At 46.9% G+C, this 18001-nt stretch overlaps 1 protein-coding gene across 2 annotated transcripts in view; it reads right to left on the reverse strand.

Annotated features, from left to right (window-relative positions):
- The window catches only part of PRKCA (protein kinase C alpha), a 404998-nt gene that overhangs the window by 35628 nt on the left and 351369 nt on the right, over positions 1-18001 (reverse strand). For both annotated transcript variants that reach the window (XM_046675327.1, XM_046675328.1), the window contains exons 12-13: positions 14315-14377; positions 13298-13436 (exon numbers count right to left, since the gene is read on the reverse strand). In XM_046675327.1, the coding sequence (XP_046531283.1) occupies positions 13298-13436; positions 14315-14377 (202 nt within the window). The remainder of the gene's footprint in view (positions 1-13297; positions 13437-14314; positions 14378-18001) is intronic.

The following is an 18001-nucleotide window of genomic DNA, read 5'->3' on the forward strand; positions in this document are numbered from 1 at the left end:
CAATCTATTCAAAGTAACCACCTCTCCTACCCCCACCCCCGGGTTGTTCCATTTTTACTAAGAATGGAAAGCAAGCAGCAGGACAACCGAAGTGCTCCCCCAAAAGGTCAGAAGAAGATTGACTGGTACCAAAATGGTTTGTAATGATTAACACTGGCTTTAAATAACAAACAATACAAAAGAAAAAAAAGACAGGAAGAAAGGAAGCAGAGGAGGAGGGAGGAAGGGAATGGAAAAGCTAAGCTCAGAGCCTGCTGATTGCAGACCCTGTTCCCAGTTCCACTGTAGACTCTCATTTAGAAGGGAAAGGCCACACAGGCCATATATATATATTTTTTTGTTTTAATTAATTTTTTTTTTTTTAAAGAGAAGTTTTAGGTTCACAGCAAGATTGAGTGGAGAGCACAGAGTTCCCACATGCCTCCTGTCCCCATATGTTCAACCTCCCCGTGATGGACATCCCTCATCAAAGTGGCACATTAGTACAATCCACGAACATACACTGACACATCATTGTCACCCAAAGTCCACAGCTGACATGAGGTCCACTCTTGGGATTGCACATTCTATGAGTTTGGACAAACGTATCATGACATGTACCCACACTGTAGTATTGTACAGAATGGTTTCACTGGCCTTGAAGTTCTCTATGCCCTCTCTGGTCATCCCTTCCTCCCCCCACCCCTGGCAACCATTAATCTTTTTTACTGTTTCCATAGTTTTGCCTCTTCCAGAATGTCCTATAGTTGGAATCATACAGTATGCAGCCTTTTCAGATTGACTTCTTTCCCTTGTAATATGCACTTGAATTTCCTTCATGTCTTTTCATGACTTGATAGTTCACGTCCATTCAGTGCTGAATCATATTCCACTGTCTGGATGGACCACAGTTTACTGTCCACTCATCTACTGCAGGACATCTTGGTTGCTTCTAAGTTTTGGCAATTACGAGTAAAGCTGCCATAAACATCTGTGTGCAGTCTTTGTGGGGACATAAATTTTCAGATCATCTGGGTAAATACTTAGGAGCACGACTGCTAGACTGTACAATAAGGACTATATTTAGCTTTGTAAGAAACCACTAAATTGTCTTCCAAAGTGGCTGTACTAATTCTGAAGGAGCCACAAGTAAAATTCTGAATAAGTGCCAGCCTTTTGATCTGGAAGAAAGACACTCCCTGTACCTGGTGTTTCTCTGATTCTGGGACGTGCACTAGGGGCTTGTGGGATGTGATTTTCCATGGTCCTCAATGAGGCATTAATAACAGCGGTTACGCGGTGGTCAGCATTCCCACTACAAGTCTGTGCAATTCTTCCGAGTAATCTCGAATCCCTCACTGGGGCTCATCTCCCTCTAATGCCTCTGTAGCCTTTGCTAGTCATGAAAGAAATCAGGGAGGTGACAGTGAAATGACTGGGGTGGGGAAAACACCATCCCAATCGACTTGGGTCACCCAGCGTCTTCCACCCAAGGCCCAACTAACTTCTATAATTTCCTGTTACATTAAAGAAATCAAACACCTCTTCAGAGTCTCTCTCTTCTTCCAACCTGATATTTTCAAGAACCTCCTTAACAGCAAGATCCACTAAGAAGATAATACTAACAATAGCAGAGGTCAGACTTTAACCCAAGCTATCCCTGAGTGCAGTCCTTCAGCCGCACCGTGCTGGGCGCTACTCCTAGCTACCACTAGGGAAGTTGAGGCCTGGCAAGCTTGGGTGTGTTGACGCACAGCAGGGATGTGACAGAGTCAGGGTTCAACCTGGCTCTTGCTTCCTTCTCTCGTGGTGCCCTCTCTGTGAGCAGGAGCTGGGAATGGGACAAGGACATCTGAGATATGGCCTCTGACCTCTGAGACCTTTAGGCATCCTCCTTCCTGTTCTGCTTGATAAGAGAAACGACGATGTTGACTGTGAATATATAATACACATCCTGGTTTACAACATAATTTACTTGCCCTAAAGCCAGGACTCCACACCGGCCTTGGGACGGCCCGTCTCTAACATTTGGGGGGTGGGGGAGGACGCTGGGGTGAGAGTAGCAGAGGCCCACATACCATATGTCTAAATACAGGAGGTACAAACGAGCTAAGTATTAAACACAGTATGTTTTCTCCTACCCTCCTGACAAACGTACCTTCTGTGTCAGTCTGCTCAGGCTGCCATGACGGAATGACACACAGTGAGTGACTTAAACAACAGACAGTTACTTCTCACAGTCCTGGAGGCTGGCAGTCCAAGATCAAGGTGCTGGCAGGGTGGGTTTTGGGTGCGGCCTCTCTTCTTGGCTGCAGACAGTGGCCCTTCTCAATGTGTCCTCACCTGGCCTTTCCTCTGGGAGGGTGGGTTCCTGGTGTCTCTTCACCTTCTTATAAGGACACCAGTCCTTTCAGATTAGAGCCACACCCTAATGACCTCAGTTAATCTTAAGTACCTCCTTAAGGGCCCTATCTCTACGTACATTCACACTGGGGTTAGGGCTTCAACATATGGATCAGGGGGACATAATGTTACAGGCCAGGGTAACAGGAAGTCAGTCCATAATACTTCCCAACAACCTGGAAGGCCAGGTTTGACTGTAGAATTCATGGGCCCCTTAGATTCCACTCCAGTATGTGGAGACCTGGCTCACTCCACTTCTCTTCCCAGTCCCTCTTCGTCGATGTATGAAGACCCCTGTGCACTTCGGCCTGCATGTCCAAACTCTGTCCCACTGTCCCCTCAAACAGCCACCCACTGACCTCTCCATCGGACACAGGAGTGCATATACCAGCAAGGTGGTGTCCCTCGGAAGAATGGGCCATGGGAGGAAGCCCACATAGGTCCTGGAAGGGAATTCTCAGGTGCCAGGTAGGCATGCCCCTTTGGACCTGCAGACCCCTAACCCTATAGGGAGAGCTAAGGCTGGAGGAGAGCCCCCTACAGTAGTGGGCAGCAAACCACAGCCTGCAGGCCACATCCAGTCTGCCTCCTGTCGGTGCACAGCCTGTGAGCTAAGCACAGTCCTAAAATTTTTAAACGTAAAATGAAAAATGTAAAAAAGACTATCAGATTTTGGCAGGAACAGTTGCTCAATATTGCCTCTTGGCAAAATCTAAAATTTAGATTAAGGCAAAGCTTAAAATATTTACTCTCTAGCCCTTAGCAGAATCAGCTGGCTGATCCCAGCTCGAAAGCACAGGGCAGGGGCCCCCTTGCCTGGGTGCTCAGCGCCGTGGAGACTTCCCGCTTCTGGGTGCTGTGTTAAGGATCCTTCCTAGGCCAACAACAGAGAGCTCTAAACCAGCTGGGGTGGAGTGGTGTCTCCAAGGATGGCTGCAGCGCCCCCTCCTGTCCTGCATGCCCCTTGCAGTGTGACACTGCCACTCCTCCCACCAAGATGTTGCATTTATGTGGCCTCCTCTAGAATCTGGGCTGGCTCTGGGATTTGCTTTGACCTGCAGAATGTCGTGGAAATGACACAGTCAAGTTCCAGGTGCAGCTTAAGGGTCCTTGTGGCTTCCGTTTTTGCCCTTCTGGGAGCTCGCCACCACATCACGTCAAGCAGCTCTGGATAAACCACTGAATGATGAGAGCCAGCATGGATAGACAGACCACATAGAGGAGAACCCATGGGGCCTTGGCCAAGAGACAACAGCCTGAGGTCATCTTGGATCCTCTGGCACCAGCAGAGACACGTAACCAAGACTCCCAGCAGCAGGAAGGAGCCAGCCCTGCGCATCCTGACTCAGAATCAGAGGATTAACATGGTTGTTGTTTTAAGCCATTAGGTCTTGGGGTGGCCACAAAGCAACAGATAATCAAGACAACCGCTAAATAACGGACAAAGACCTCTGAGGCAGGCTAAGCTCATTACGGACAAAACCCAACCTTCAAAGTTGTACTTGGGGGAAGGTACTATGATTATCCCCATTTTACAGATGTTACCCCAAGTTCTTACATGACCAGAACTCTAGCCAGAGTTCACTATGCCATGATGAAGACAAAGCCACCTGAAATCAAACAGGAAGTCTTTCTTTCATGGGGGGACATTAGGTCTGCGTGGGGCTGAAATGCAGTAGAGCTGAAATAACCCAGAATCAAATGCACGGCCATTGGCCCTTGAGTCTCTCCTCAAGGAGTTCTCAAACTCAGTCACTGCAGCCCCTGTCACTGGTCCCTCTTGGGGGAGCAGGTCGGGTGGCTGGTCCAAGGGAAAAGCAGGGCAGGAGGCCAGCCCGGCAGCCACCTTCGGGATCTTCTCTCAGGCCTTCTCTGCTGAACAGGGAGCTGTTCCAAAGGTTAACTGTGTGTCCAAACAAAATAAATCTTGTGCAGTAAAGGAATGAACTGAGAATTAGGACTAAATTTTGCGCCCATAAGAGCTTTATGAGCTGGAATGAAAGATTTTCCAGAACTGGGAGGTTTCACAGTCTAGTGGGGCTCTGTAGATGTGCTTGGTAACAGAGCAATAAGCCATGTGCTGAGGGAGGAAACAGGCCACTGACGGTACGAGGGCAAGAGGCCTGCTCTTTGTGGTGGGTGGCCCAGCATCCCGGCCCTGCCATCTGCTATCTATGAGCCTTGGATGGGTCACCTCTCCTCTCCATGGCTCCTTTTCTTTGTCTGTAAAATAGAGATAATGCCACTTACCTCAGAGGACTATTATAAGTAGTAAAATAGATAAGCGATATAAGTGCATGCTACATACTAGGAAATGAGCAAATGTCGGCAATCTCTCTCAAGATACCCACCCCCACCTCCCCACGGCCCAGGCAATTTTGCAAAGTAAAAGATGAAATAGAATTCAGAAATCTCAGACCCATTTGCACAGCATTTAGACAAATCCTTAAATAAAGGGTCAATTAATCCAGCCATGGAATACTGGGAGTAAAATCTTATCAGAGCATTATTGGAGCTCTAAAAGTCAGCCACGGGCCTGTGAGAGCACCTCATTTGTACTCAGGGAGGGAAGCTTTCTCTAGATAGCAGCTGAGCCAATGCCTGCAGGCCCTGCCTCTCAGGACAATGGCCACTGCAGGGAGAGAAGCTGGTCAGCCCTGCGTTCAGAGCCCAGGTCTACCTTGAGTTGGGGCTGTGGGAAAAATTAAGGAATCTCTTTGCATTTTGGGTTCATTGTCTGGAAAACAGAGCCAATAGCTCCAACTTTGCAGAGCTGACTTAAAGATTAAACAAAGTCAATGAGGCGCTCCCCCCTGGGTCTGGTACACAGCAGGCATTCACGACGGGGCAGCTGGTCATCTGTGGAGGAACAACTGCAAGGAAAGGTCAGGAGGAAGGTCTGGACCACAGTGGTTTCCTGGACCAGAATATTGCAGAGAGTGCGAAATGCTCCAGAGAACAGGGCTACGCTGATGAAACTCTGAGACCAGGAGAGTTATGAGATGGTTAAAGAGCCACGGGCAGAAGATAAAATGCATGAAACAGTACAACCAACATAATTCCTAGAAAAGATCTGAGGAGAGCTACACAATTTAAGGAAGAACCCAAAGGAAAGCCCAGCCCTGGCTCTTTAAATATTTCTTGGGGGGAAATCGGCTGTTTCATTTTCTCTTCCAATGCTGGGGCCATCAGACCGTGACCTTACAGAGCGTGAAATTGGCCTTTGATAGAAAGAAAGCCGCCTTCGGTTTATCATTCTCTTTCTTTAATCAAGTGCTTTCTTTGCTCTGCCCGCACGGGGTTGGGGTGGGGCCTGAGGTTCAGAAGCGCTGATCTTGGAGGAGCTACTGCTGGTGTGGACAGGCTTCTCTCTATCTCATTTTCCCCTTTCTTCTCAGTGTGGCAAGTGCTAATTTACTGCCTGACTGCCTGGCTGTGTGCATCACATGAGTTATTTTCTCATTTAACTTTTAGATGCTCCTTTATTCTCTATCCCTCTGTATAATCCTTTCCACAAAGGCCAGGAAAAGTCTCCGGAGATGTCAACATTCTAGCACTCTGGGCTGCCTGGGGGACCTGGGCTGATGTCCCATCAAGCTTCAGACACTTAGGCCCCCCACACATTGGCTCTCTTCAGTGGATAAGGGGAGGCACGTGGCTGCACCGCATGCCATCAGCCTCACCCCAGTGGCAGCCTTGGAAACCACCCTTCCAATACCTGCCTCCAGAGTTCCCCACCTCTCAGTTCCAGAGCCTGCAGCTCTGTTCTATCGCTGCGTCTCCTCCGACACAGTCACACCTAGGAATGCAGCCCAGCGCACCCATAAATCTCAAATACTATCTGTCTGCCCGGGCACCATTCCAGACTCGGCGTGGAGGCTCACCAGTAAACCAAAGACACAGATGCTGCCGAGGGAGCTTTATGGGAGAGACAGACATGAAATCGATAAACACGAGTCCCTGACACAGTCCATCAGAGGGTGACGAGTACCACAGAAGGACAGCAGGGACAGGGGGTCAGAAGAGTTGGGTAGGGGCCAGAGGTTTGCAGTTTTAAACGGGGTCACCAGGAAAGGCAACCTCCCTGAGGCGACACCTAAGCTGAGGCTTCAGGGAGGTGAAGGAGGGAGCCACGCTGACACCTGGGGGAAGGACATCCCGGTAGAGGGAATGAGCAGGGCAAGGGCCCCGAAGACGACAGAGAGGATGGAGCCAGTCTGGCAAGTGTGATGAGCAGTAAAGAAGCCAGGGCAGCTGGTCTAGAGAGATCCGGGAAGAGGGCAAAGTGGGAGACCGCGTAACAAAGGGTCTCAGGCCACTGCGAAGACCTCTGCTTCCACAAGATGCCTAATTCAGAAATGAACCCCCTGCCCCCTGACCCAGCCCTGCTGGCAATGTCCGGCCTTTCCACCTCATCTGTCCCTGCCCCCCACCCCAGACTGCACATATTCTCTCTACTCTTTAGAAGAGCCCTTCAATCCTCCTATTCGGACACTCGGCCCCCTTCCTGCCTCGCCCACCTATTCCCATGCCCTGCTCAGTCACTTTCAGGAGACTCTTTCAAGCATCTGGCCTCACCTGGATAGGCCCCCGCCCTGGGCAATCCCTGTTGCCCCTGCCCCAGACCAAAACACAGTGGTGTTTTGCTGGAGAGAGTTACTGAGTGTGGGTCACCGGCTGTACAACAATCCAGCTTTCCTGACTCAGCGGATCAGCCTCTCTTCTCTGTCATCACACCTACCCGCAAACCAGCATCCTGCCCCGAGGTCCACATCCCACCCTTCCTGACCACAGCCTCTGAAGGTGCAGGCCAATCAGTAAGGATGATTTCAGGTTTCCTGCCACCCTGACTTCACCCTCCTGCACCTGAGCAGGAAGGCTCTCCTTGCCTCCTGCATCTCTATTCCCGTTTCCTCTGGCACGTGGAATCTTCCCTCTCTCTCCTCTCTTTCCCTCTGGGCTAGAAATACACTCAAGTTTCTGCAGGTTAAACAATGCTTCCTTTACCTTGCCTTCCCTGGGAGTGACTGTCCACCTTCTCTCCTTCCGTTTACCACAGGTTCCCCCAAAGACGGGGTTCCCATCTGGCTGCTGCTGCTCACGCTCAACTCCATGCCAGTGCCATCCAGCTTCCTCCTCACTGTCACTGACGCTGCTCTCAGGGATCACTGGTTCCTTGTGGCCAGACCCTCCGCACCCCGACCCCCGTCTCCGTGACCTCTGCAGTCCTTGGACATCTCTGAGTTCATGAACACTGAACCAAAGACTCTATAGCTGCTCAGTTCCTCTACCTCTCTGGACACCCCTTGGTCTTCTCTTTTTCCTCCCATCCCTAGTATGTGGCTCCCCCGAAATGTGACCCTTGACCCCCTCCAGAAAAGAAGTCACAGCTGATGGCCCATTAGTTACATCTCACCTGTATACATCTCTTTTACTATACGTTAGAGCCAACTTTGAACACTTAGGCAAATTTTACACAAAAATGCAGACTTTCGGCTGCTATCTTGGGCAATACTGGGCTGGCATTCTCATAGGGCTGGAAGGAGAAGCCAGGACCCCCTGGGATTAGTCTCTAGCTCTCTGAACTCATCCAGCCCCCAACACGCACAGCAGTTCGCACATCTGCTTACAGCCAGCTGGCTGCGGGGGCGGCAGGGCATCTGCAAATTTCTTCCCTAGTGATTTCAGCCATGTTGGAGGTGCCATCTGTTACTGCCCACAAGAACACTGTCTTGTCCACGTCTCTAAACCCACATCTCTCCTGGGCTGCAGTGGCTCATTTCTAACTGCCTCCAGCTCCAGGTCCTCCTCGCAGGTCCCCTCAGGACTCCTCATTCCCCTCCTGCCCAGGCACTTAATAGGCACTCGATGCACATGTGACTGACTGATGCCATGGGCGAGAGAGGGGCTTAAGGGCTGCTGGTTCTCCCTTGGCTTCTAAGGGATCTGTCCAGACTAACACTAACGCTAGAATACAACCCTGAGTTACTGACTGCTTTAGAGATGAAAAAGTCTGATCATGACTCGGACCCCTGATTCCAGCTCAGGTGAATGGATGTCCATCTTCTCCTAAAAGACGTCAAAGAAAAGATGGTCTATAATATCTCAGTGCTCATTTTTAGCTGTTCTTTCACTCAGCGAGCTTTCTCATATGTCTGGAGAATGGTGCAATACATGCAAAAAATATCTGGGCTCTGAGATCGGAATGTCTCGGGTCCAAGTCCCACCTCTGCCTGTTACCAGCTGTGTGACCTGGGGCAGGTCACTTGACTTCTGCTCATGTATAAACTGAGACAAACCAGAAAATGTGCTCAGGGGTCTTGGTACAGAGTAGACAGTCACTACCATCATGGGTGACATCCTTTGCCTGAGGTCTAACGTGCCCCCTGCATAGCGAGGCTTCGAGGAAGGGTTCCGCATGGCACATTTTCCAAAAGCTTCGCTCCCACTGCAGCAGGAGGCGCTCAGAGGTACACCAGCCAGAAGTGAACACTCCCCTGCTGCCTTGTTTTCTTCCAGGAAAGAATGGGCGATGCTAGTAATCAGTGTGACTCTTGGCTGCCAGGAGACACAACTTGAGACTGGATCTCGCAGGCCCCAAATAACTAACTTTCAGAGGGGGGATTAAATCCAGAGGAAGCTTTTGTTTGGCCCTCTCAGACTCTCATTGATTCTAAGAATTCTTTCCATGTCAAATCAAAGAGTACCCTGGATGCCAGCTTCAGGAATTATCTTCTGATTAGCGCCCTTTCCCGGGTGTCCATCTCAACCCCAAAATCGTATCTGTTGGTGACATTTTCCGCCTGAGCTCCTCTTCACTGGTTAAGGAGATGCTACAGTATTAATCCATTTCAAGGTTTCTGAACAAACAGCCATAAGTATTTAAGCCTCCGTTTTGCCTATTAGGGAAAATGCCATCCAAGATAATTACTTGGCCTCTGCCTGACAGGCAGATTTACACAGAGGATGGGATTATTTTAACCTTTGAGAAAATTCAGAAACTTTGAACCCAGATGGTCTTTCTCTATATCGCAATTATTCGTACAGCCCAACATGCCAAATGCCTGGACCCTTGTGAGGCAAACGCTGGCAGAAGGTGAAACAACCTCGAGTTATTGCTGATTGAGTTCTCAAACTGGCGCGGCTTCTTTCTCAGTGGAAGTCCACTGGAATCTAAACATAGCTCTCGGTGCTGGCTTGCTTGCTGGAGTGTCATCTCCTCCAAACTGTAGGTACTTTGAGGGCAGGGCTCCTGTCGAAGACGCTTTTGCGTCCCGGTGGCACTATGCTTGCACAGTAAGCATGCAGGACGCTCTCTGAACGCATGTATCACTCAGGGTTTGAGCGGTAGTTTAGTGTAGTGGGCGGTTCAAGGGTTTGGAGAAGGCCTGAGCCCGGGGCTGAAGCCTGATTCTGGCATTTCTTAGTAATATGGACTTAGTCCATCAGTCACCCTTCAGCCTCCTCATCTGAAACACGGGCCCGATGTTACATTCCTCATTTTTTTTTTTTTTTTTGAGGAAGATTAGTCCTGAGCTAACTACTGCCAGTCCTCCTCTTTTTGCTGAGGAAGCCTGGCCCTGAGCTAACATCCGTGCCCATCTTCCTCTACTTTATATGTGGGATCCCTACCACAGCATGGTTTTTTGCCAAGCGGTGCCATGTCCGCACCCGGGATCCGAACCAGCGAACCCCTGGCCACCGAGAAGCTGAATGTGTGAACTTAACTGCTGTGACACCGGGCCGGCCCCCGACATGCAGTTTGTTACGAGGACAGAGGGAAAGTGTGTAAGGGGCCTGGCACGTAGCAGACTCTCAATAAAGGGCGGGCACTCCCTTTGTTATTGCTGATATAGTGGATACAAGGAGAGGAATGAAGCCTTGTGGAAACAGGTTATTTAGGGCCAGAGCATGTTATCCTCTGCATATTAAAAGGCCCAAAGTTGGTCTTCCACACATGCTTCTCTGACTGCATGTTCACAGCATCCCTCTCTCTGACGACATGTTCCCAGCATCCCTCCCCCTGAGTGTTCCCAGCATCCCTCTCTCTGACAACATGTTCCCAGCATCTCTCTCTGACGACATGTTCCAAGCATCCCTCTTCCTGCCTGCATGTTCCCAGCATCCCTCTCTCTGACGACATGTTCCCAGCATCCCTCTTCCTGCCTGAATGTTCCTGGCATCTCTCTCTCTGATGACATGTTCCTAGCATCCCTCTTCTGCCTGCATGTTCCCAGCATCCCTCTCTCTGACAGGTGTTCTCAGGATCCTTTCTTCTGATAGGGTGTTCCCAGGTTCCTAGCATGACTTGGTCAGTCCCATATAGGTGCCGTTTTCTTCCAGCACCTTCTAAATGGCAATTAACTTCTCAGCTCAAAGGGTCTTTCCAGGCCAATCTATCCTCTGCTCCCCAAAAAATCACCAAGATGACAACAATGGCCTGGGTCTTCTAAGAGGGGCTGTAACAAGAGGCTCAGAGTCCAACGAGGCAAATGAGTGAAGTGAACAATGACAGCAGCAGGACCAATTTGCCTTGGGACAGACAATACTCCAAGTTACAGATAACAACCTTATGAGGCAGACATTATCATCCCCATTTTACAGGTGAGGAAACTGAGGCATGGAATGTTTTAGTAACTTGACCAAGTGGTAGACGCAGTACTCAAACACAATGACCGCAGTTCTGGAATGTGTTCAGATGAAAAAGCCAATCTCAAAAGGTTACATACTGTATGACTCCATCATATAACATTCTTACAGGATGGAAAACAGATTGGCGGTCGCCAGGGGGCAGAGATGGGGGGCAGGGAGGGGTGGCAGGAGGCAGGTGGGTGTGGTTCTAAAAGGGCAACAGGAGAGATGGTTGTGGTGACGGAACCGCACTCTATCTTGACTATGGTGTTGGAGACGTGAACCCACACATGAGAACTAAATAAACACACATACAAATGAGTACAAGTGAAAAAAAGAAAAAGCCCAAAGTTACCAAGATCTGTTAGAAGTAGGCTTAGGTGGACTTGGTGTAGGCAGGTGGGGAAGTTATCAAATATAGTTAGATGGAATGCTATCATGAGTGTGGCAGGCCGAATAATGCCCCTCTCCCCTAAAAAGTGTACATTCTAATCCCTGGAATCTATGACTATATTAATTCAATTTTCCTTGGTAAAGAGACTTTGCAGATTAGATTAAGTTAAGGATCTTGAGATGCAGAGATGATCCCGGGTTATTTGGGTAGATTGTAAGGTAAATTTGTAAGAACTGTAAGATAAATTTGTATTGTTTTAGTCCACCAGGCTTGTGGTCATTTGATACAGATGCAATGGGAAACTAATATAATGAGGACCATTGGGAAAAAAAGACAGCGAGCTTCAATTATTTGGAAAACTTCATGTATGTGGAAGGCTGTCACCCCTGGCGTGTCAGATGGCTGCCGTGTTCCTGAATGCAGGAAGCGATTTGTTTGATTGGCAGAGACCAGGTATAGAAAAGTTCAAAGCTACCTTTACTCCTAAAAATGCTGCCATTCCCTGTCACCAAGCTTTGACAGTGTCGGGGCGTGTTAAATGGAGCTGGCATAGCTCACGATCACAGACTGTCTAATACACGCCAGCCAGTAGAAGTCTGCAGAACAAACACTGCCTCGGGAGGTTGTGTTTTTTACTGTACAATTTCTCTAATCTTCATGTTTGAAAAATAAGACTATTCAAGCTCATGTTATGCCTGGAGATAGGAATGTGTGAGCTCTTTTGGGGGAAAACCTCACCAATTTATGTATCAAGATAACATCTTTAGCTATGTAATTCAGAATTTAGGTTTCTAAGTAGCTATTTTAATTCTATGTTTCCACACCGTCTAGGCATATAACAAACAAAAAAACTCTTAAAAAAGGAATAAAAATTAGCTTACACTTTGAAAGGGTCTACTAGTTGCAACACTTTGTTACCAGTTACTTTCACTCTTACAGCAATTCTACAAGGAGGATATTGTTATCCCTAACTTGTCACTGCAGAAACAGGGGTTCAGATAGGTTAAGTAACTTGCCTGAGTTGCCACAGCCTGTAAATAATAGAGTCAGCATTGAAGCTTGCATTGGTCTGATTCCTAAGTCCGTCTTTTCCACTGTTAACTACTGCTTTCGAGATAAATGCATGGGGCAATATGTTGAATAAATGCCATAAGAGCCATCAACAGTTAACATGAGAGGTCTACAAAGAGCTGAAGATCGGCCTAACTTTGAATCTATTACTTTCCACCATGTCAGAGCTCAGTTAAGTGAGTGTTTCATCCACAGGGCTGTGTGTGGAAGGAAAGTTGGCTACACAGTGATCCAGGGTTATAATTCCTCCAATCCTTGTCATGTACTGAGCTTCATAAAAGAGGACGAAAATTACTCAGTACATGTTATAGCAATGATAAAGTCCTATGGCCACTGCTCTAAACACACATCCTGGCACCACTTTGCTTATAACCACTCTGAAGTGTTCCTCCTAGATAAGATACCACGAACAATTTCAGCATGTCACTTAGAACACTAATCACTCTGATTTTGCTAAAAGCCATCGTTGGAACCACCTTCTGACCCAGTTTTTCCATGCAGAATATTTCTACAAGCAAGATCCCCCATCTTGTGCCCAACAGTGTTGCTTAAATTGTTTTGACCATGACCATGTGAGAAACGCATTTTATCATGCAAGCAGCTCAGGTGTATACATAACAAAAACAAAACTTCCATGAAACAAGACACAGCCTTACTATGTGCAATGACCTCTCACGTATTTTTTTTAAAATTTTGCTCTATTTAGTCTAGCTTAGTCTATTTTGTGGTCATGACCCCACACAATGACTTAGTGACTGACGAATGACTCTATACCCCATAAGGGGGTTGTGTCTGCTGTTTGAACGTGCTGCTCCCTACCTCTGGGGCAATATAATCTGGAGTCCCACAGAAGGTCCTGGTCGTGACTCCATCCATCATGTGTTCCTTGCACATTCCAAAATCAGCAATCTTGATATGTCCTTCCGAATCCAGCATGACATTGTCTAACTTCAGATCCCTGTAAGGAAGCAGAATAGCATCAGTGTCCTTCCCATGACACGACACAGTTTGCTCTGGAGCTGGTGAGACAGAAGGGTATCTGACCAGCTGCCATCTCAACGTTATATTCACTTCAAGTCCCAGGAGAGCCGGGACCAGGCATTATTGAGCTTTCATATTTTTTTAAATCTCCTAATGTGTTGCCTGGCTTACAGTGGTACTTAATAAATGCATACTAAATGAATGACCAAATGACTTAACTAGCGATTCCCAAGCTTGGCTGAGCATGTGAATCCAGCAGGTCTGGGGAGATCCTAGTCATTTGGTTTATTAGTATCCTACACAGAGGGGTCTGATACACAACCAGGTTTGCAAAATCATGGGTTCAGAACAACCTCTGTGGGTCACACACGTGTCCCTCCCCCTCTGCCTATGTCCTTTTAACTACTCTTCACTTAATACTGGGAGACAGTCTTCTCTTTGGCACCAGACTTTCACTGTAACCAACAACCTCAAGAATTTAATCCAATGGTTTTCCCTTGCCTCCCTCTATTTCCGCATGTTCTGCTGCTGCTGAGCATCTAGAACAGAAATTTGGTTTCCATTGCTCCTTGACCTCCATTCCAAATAAGAGGCAGAGGAAGGAGCTGGAGGTGGAGAGAAAAGCATGTTTTCTTGTTATCTTGAAATGAGATAAAATCTTTTGAGGCCCAGAAATTGAAGGCGGTTCTGACTTGCCTGGAGGCTGCAGAGAAAGGTAGGCCCCAGAAGGTGTCTGTTACCTCAGGGGTTATCAACTCCTTATCTTAAGTCCCCATCACAGAGTTACATGCCCACAGAGGTCCAGAGGTCCAGCCAAACTCTCGACAGTGCGGGTGGTAGAGCTTCGATACACACCTATAAATGATTCCTCTTTTATGAAGAAAGAACAATCCAATGGAAATCTCGGCCGCATAGAATCTGCAAAACAAAATGCTCATGAGGTTTCTGGTTTGCTTCTTTGGATTCCTGGAGACTTTGTACCCTCCAGTTCAGGCACTGAAGAGGTAAAAGAATGTAGACTCTGGAACTGTCGGAGATCAGCACTGCCCTACACATGTTCTTCCAACCCTTCGACCTTCCCTCTGCCATTTTATTACTCCAACTTCCCCAAGGAAAGATAACAGCTAATAAAATCAATGAGATAGGTTTATTACCTGCCCAGAAACAAGTGCTTCTTATCTAGGGCAGCTAGACAGCTAGTTTACTGCTTAAAAGAAATTTCTAATACAGTCATGCACCACATAACGACATTTCACTTAATGACGGTGGACCCATAAGATTAGTACTATAGACCCTAGGTGTGTAGCGGGCCACACCATCCAGGTTTGTGTAAGCACACTCTGTGATGTTTGCACAATCACATTGCTTAACGATGCATCTCTCAGAACGTATCCCTGTTGTTAAGTGATGCATGACTGTACAACTTTTTAAAGAGTGGCTATTACTATAGTAATCAAAACAGCATGGTACTAGTACAAGAACAGACACACAGATCAATGGAACAGAACTGAAAGCCCAGAAATAAAACCATACGTCTATGGACAGCTAATCTTCGACAAAGGAGCCAAGAACACACAATGGAGAAAGGAAAGCCTCTTCAATAAATAGTGCTGGGAAAACTGGACAGCCACATGCAAAAGAATGAAAGTAGACCGTTATCTTTCCCCACGCACAAAAATAGAGTCAAAATGGACCAAAGACTTGAAGGTAAGATCTGAACCATAAAACTTCTGGAAGAGAATATAGGCAGTACACTCTTTGATATCAGACTTAAAAGGATCTTTTTGAATACCTTGTCTCCTCAGACAAGGGACACAAAAGAAAAAATAAACAAGTGGGACTTCATCAGACTAAAGAGCTTCTGGAAGGCAAAGTAAACCAAGATCAAAATGAAAAAACAGCCCACCAATATATATATATATATATATATATATATAAGGAACTCATACAAATGAACTACAAAAAAACAAAAAACCCACTCAAAAAGTGGGCAGAAGATATGAACAGACATTTTTCCAAAGAAGATGTACAGATGGCCAATAGGCACACGAAAAGATGCTCAACTCACTAATCATCAGGGAAAAGCAAATCAAAACTACACTTAGATATCCTCTTACTCCCACTGGAATGGCTATAATCACCAAGACAAAAAATAACAAATGTTGGAGAGGTTGCAGAGAAAAGGGAATCCTCATCCACTGCTGGTGGGAATGCAGACTGGTGCAGCCACTATGGAAAACAGTATGGAGATTTCTCAAAAAATTAAAAAGAGAAATACCGTATGACACAGCTATCTCACTACTGGGTATTTACCCAAAGAACTTGAAATCAACAATTCAAAGAGACTTATGCACCCCTATGTTCACTGCAGCACTATTCACAATAGCCAAGACGTGGAAGCAACCCAAGTGCCCAAGAACTGACGACTGGATAAAGAAGATGTGGTGTATATATACAATGGAATACTACTCAGCCATAAGAAAAGACAAAATTGTGCCACTCATAACCACATGGACGAATCTTGAGGGCATCATGTTAAGTGAAATAAGCCAGACAGAGAAAGACAAACACCATATGATTTCACTCGTATGTGTAAGATAAACAAACTTATGGACAAAGAGAACAAGTTAGTAGTTACTACGGGGTGGAGGGTGGGCACAAGGGGTGAAGGTGCATACTTATATGGTGTATGACAAATAATAATGTACAACTGAAATCTCACTATGCTATAAGCTATTATGACAACAATAAAAAAAAGAGTGACTATTAGATTATTCTACATCAGGACTAGGGTAGAGTGGAGAAAATTTTCATTTTCCTATTCTGGACAGAAGACATTAGTGTTTGAAAATAGTATTATTCTCTGGAAGACAAAGAATAATGTGTGATGAACTCTTTAGCTAGGTTACTCATCCCCCACCCCAACTCCAAGCGCTGAGATAAATGAGACACACGCCATGACTCACATCTGAGTTTACCCTTTCAAACGCTTCACAATAAAAAGCAGTTACTGCCATTACTTCAAAATCATTAACAGGTTAATATCTGAAACTCAGACTAAATGTTGAAGGATGTTTTAAAATTTGCATAGCATTTAGGAATCTTTGAAGTGTAAGAAGCCACAAGACTGTGCCTGCGCGAACATCACACCCAGAAGGCTTAGAATAAGCACACGTGTCTACAGGAGCAGAGAAGAGTGCTGTAATGATAAGGACGAAACTCTTAACGACGGCGTGGGGGTTGGGGGGGACACCCTTGAGGGCTGGCAAGAGAGGGACAAGACGAGGGACGGAAAAGAGTTGGGATTACGGGTGACTTTTATATTATTTTTCATGCTTTTCTGTATTTTCTGTATTTTTCTGTATAAAGTAAAAGCTTTCAGGCAACACAAATACAATGAAAGCAATACAAATACTTCAGAACATAAGGTGGCCATTCTGCTGCTCGTTCCTTACAGCTCTGTGTTATCAAGATTTATCTTATAATCTGAGGATTTTAATGGTTTATGACTAACAACATAAGAGAAGGGATAAGGCCAGGCAGTTCTGAAAATTGAAAAGTGAAAATAAAAACAGAAAAATCTCCCTTCGCATTTTTTAAGCTTGTTACCCAAGAATTCCTTATTCTGCCTTCAGTTAATCTTCTGTAGGACAGATCAACCCACACGGGCCAAAAGTTCTTCAGATTTATCTTTGAGACTGAACGTTGGCCAGAATCTGATGAACATTTGCTAACTTGATTGATCAGGTACATGCCCACTGCGCATCGCATCCTCATTGAGGGAAATGAAATAGCTGTTTGTTTAGATTTGCTTCTGCTGAGTTTCCTGAGACTTCCTGGCCCGTGAAAAATGGGATGATTCTGCAGGTATCGAAGGCTGCCTTCCAGATGGATGATTCTCCATCTTCCCCTGGAGCCCTGTCTCTCTCCTGTGCTGCCAACTCCTGCATCCCTGCGACCCTGCATCCAAGCACATCCCAATGAAACCTTTCAAACCGAGCTCATGATTCCCCCCAACCACCTCCTCCTCGGTGGCTGCTGCCTCTCAAACCTAAAACGGGTGTCACCTGAAGAGATTTCTCTCGTGTCACCCCCCTACCCCGTCACCAAGTTCTGGTTTTCGTCCTCCAGAATGTTTCTCAAAGCCACTTACTCCTCTTTGGCTCCAAGGTCAAGCCCTAATTACAGCTCCATTCTCTCTCGTCTACATAGATTTGCACCAAGCCCCTGGTACTGGCCCGTATACTCCCTGCCTTCTTCCTTCGGCTCTTGGCCAGGAGGCTATATGAAAACTTAACCTGATGCTGTCAAGCCCCCTTCCGGCCTTCCCTGTTCCTCAGCCAGGCCCTCCACCATGCTTGTCACCTAGAACCCTTGCCTCTCACACCACCACAAAAGAAGAATCTCACACCATCTCCCGTACCTCTGGGTTGGGCATTCCCCAAGGACGTTCCTCCCTCACTGCCTCCCTTTCGGGGCTTTGCATGGTGTCCTGTGCCACCTCTAAAGTAATGGCAACACGTTACAACTGTCGACTGACAT

The sequence above is a fragment of the Equus quagga genome, chromosome 11 (assembly GCF_021613505.1).
Source record: "Equus quagga isolate Etosha38 chromosome 11, UCLA_HA_Equagga_1.0, whole genome shotgun sequence".
Taxonomy (NCBI): domain Eukaryota; kingdom Metazoa; phylum Chordata; class Mammalia; order Perissodactyla; family Equidae; genus Equus; species Equus quagga.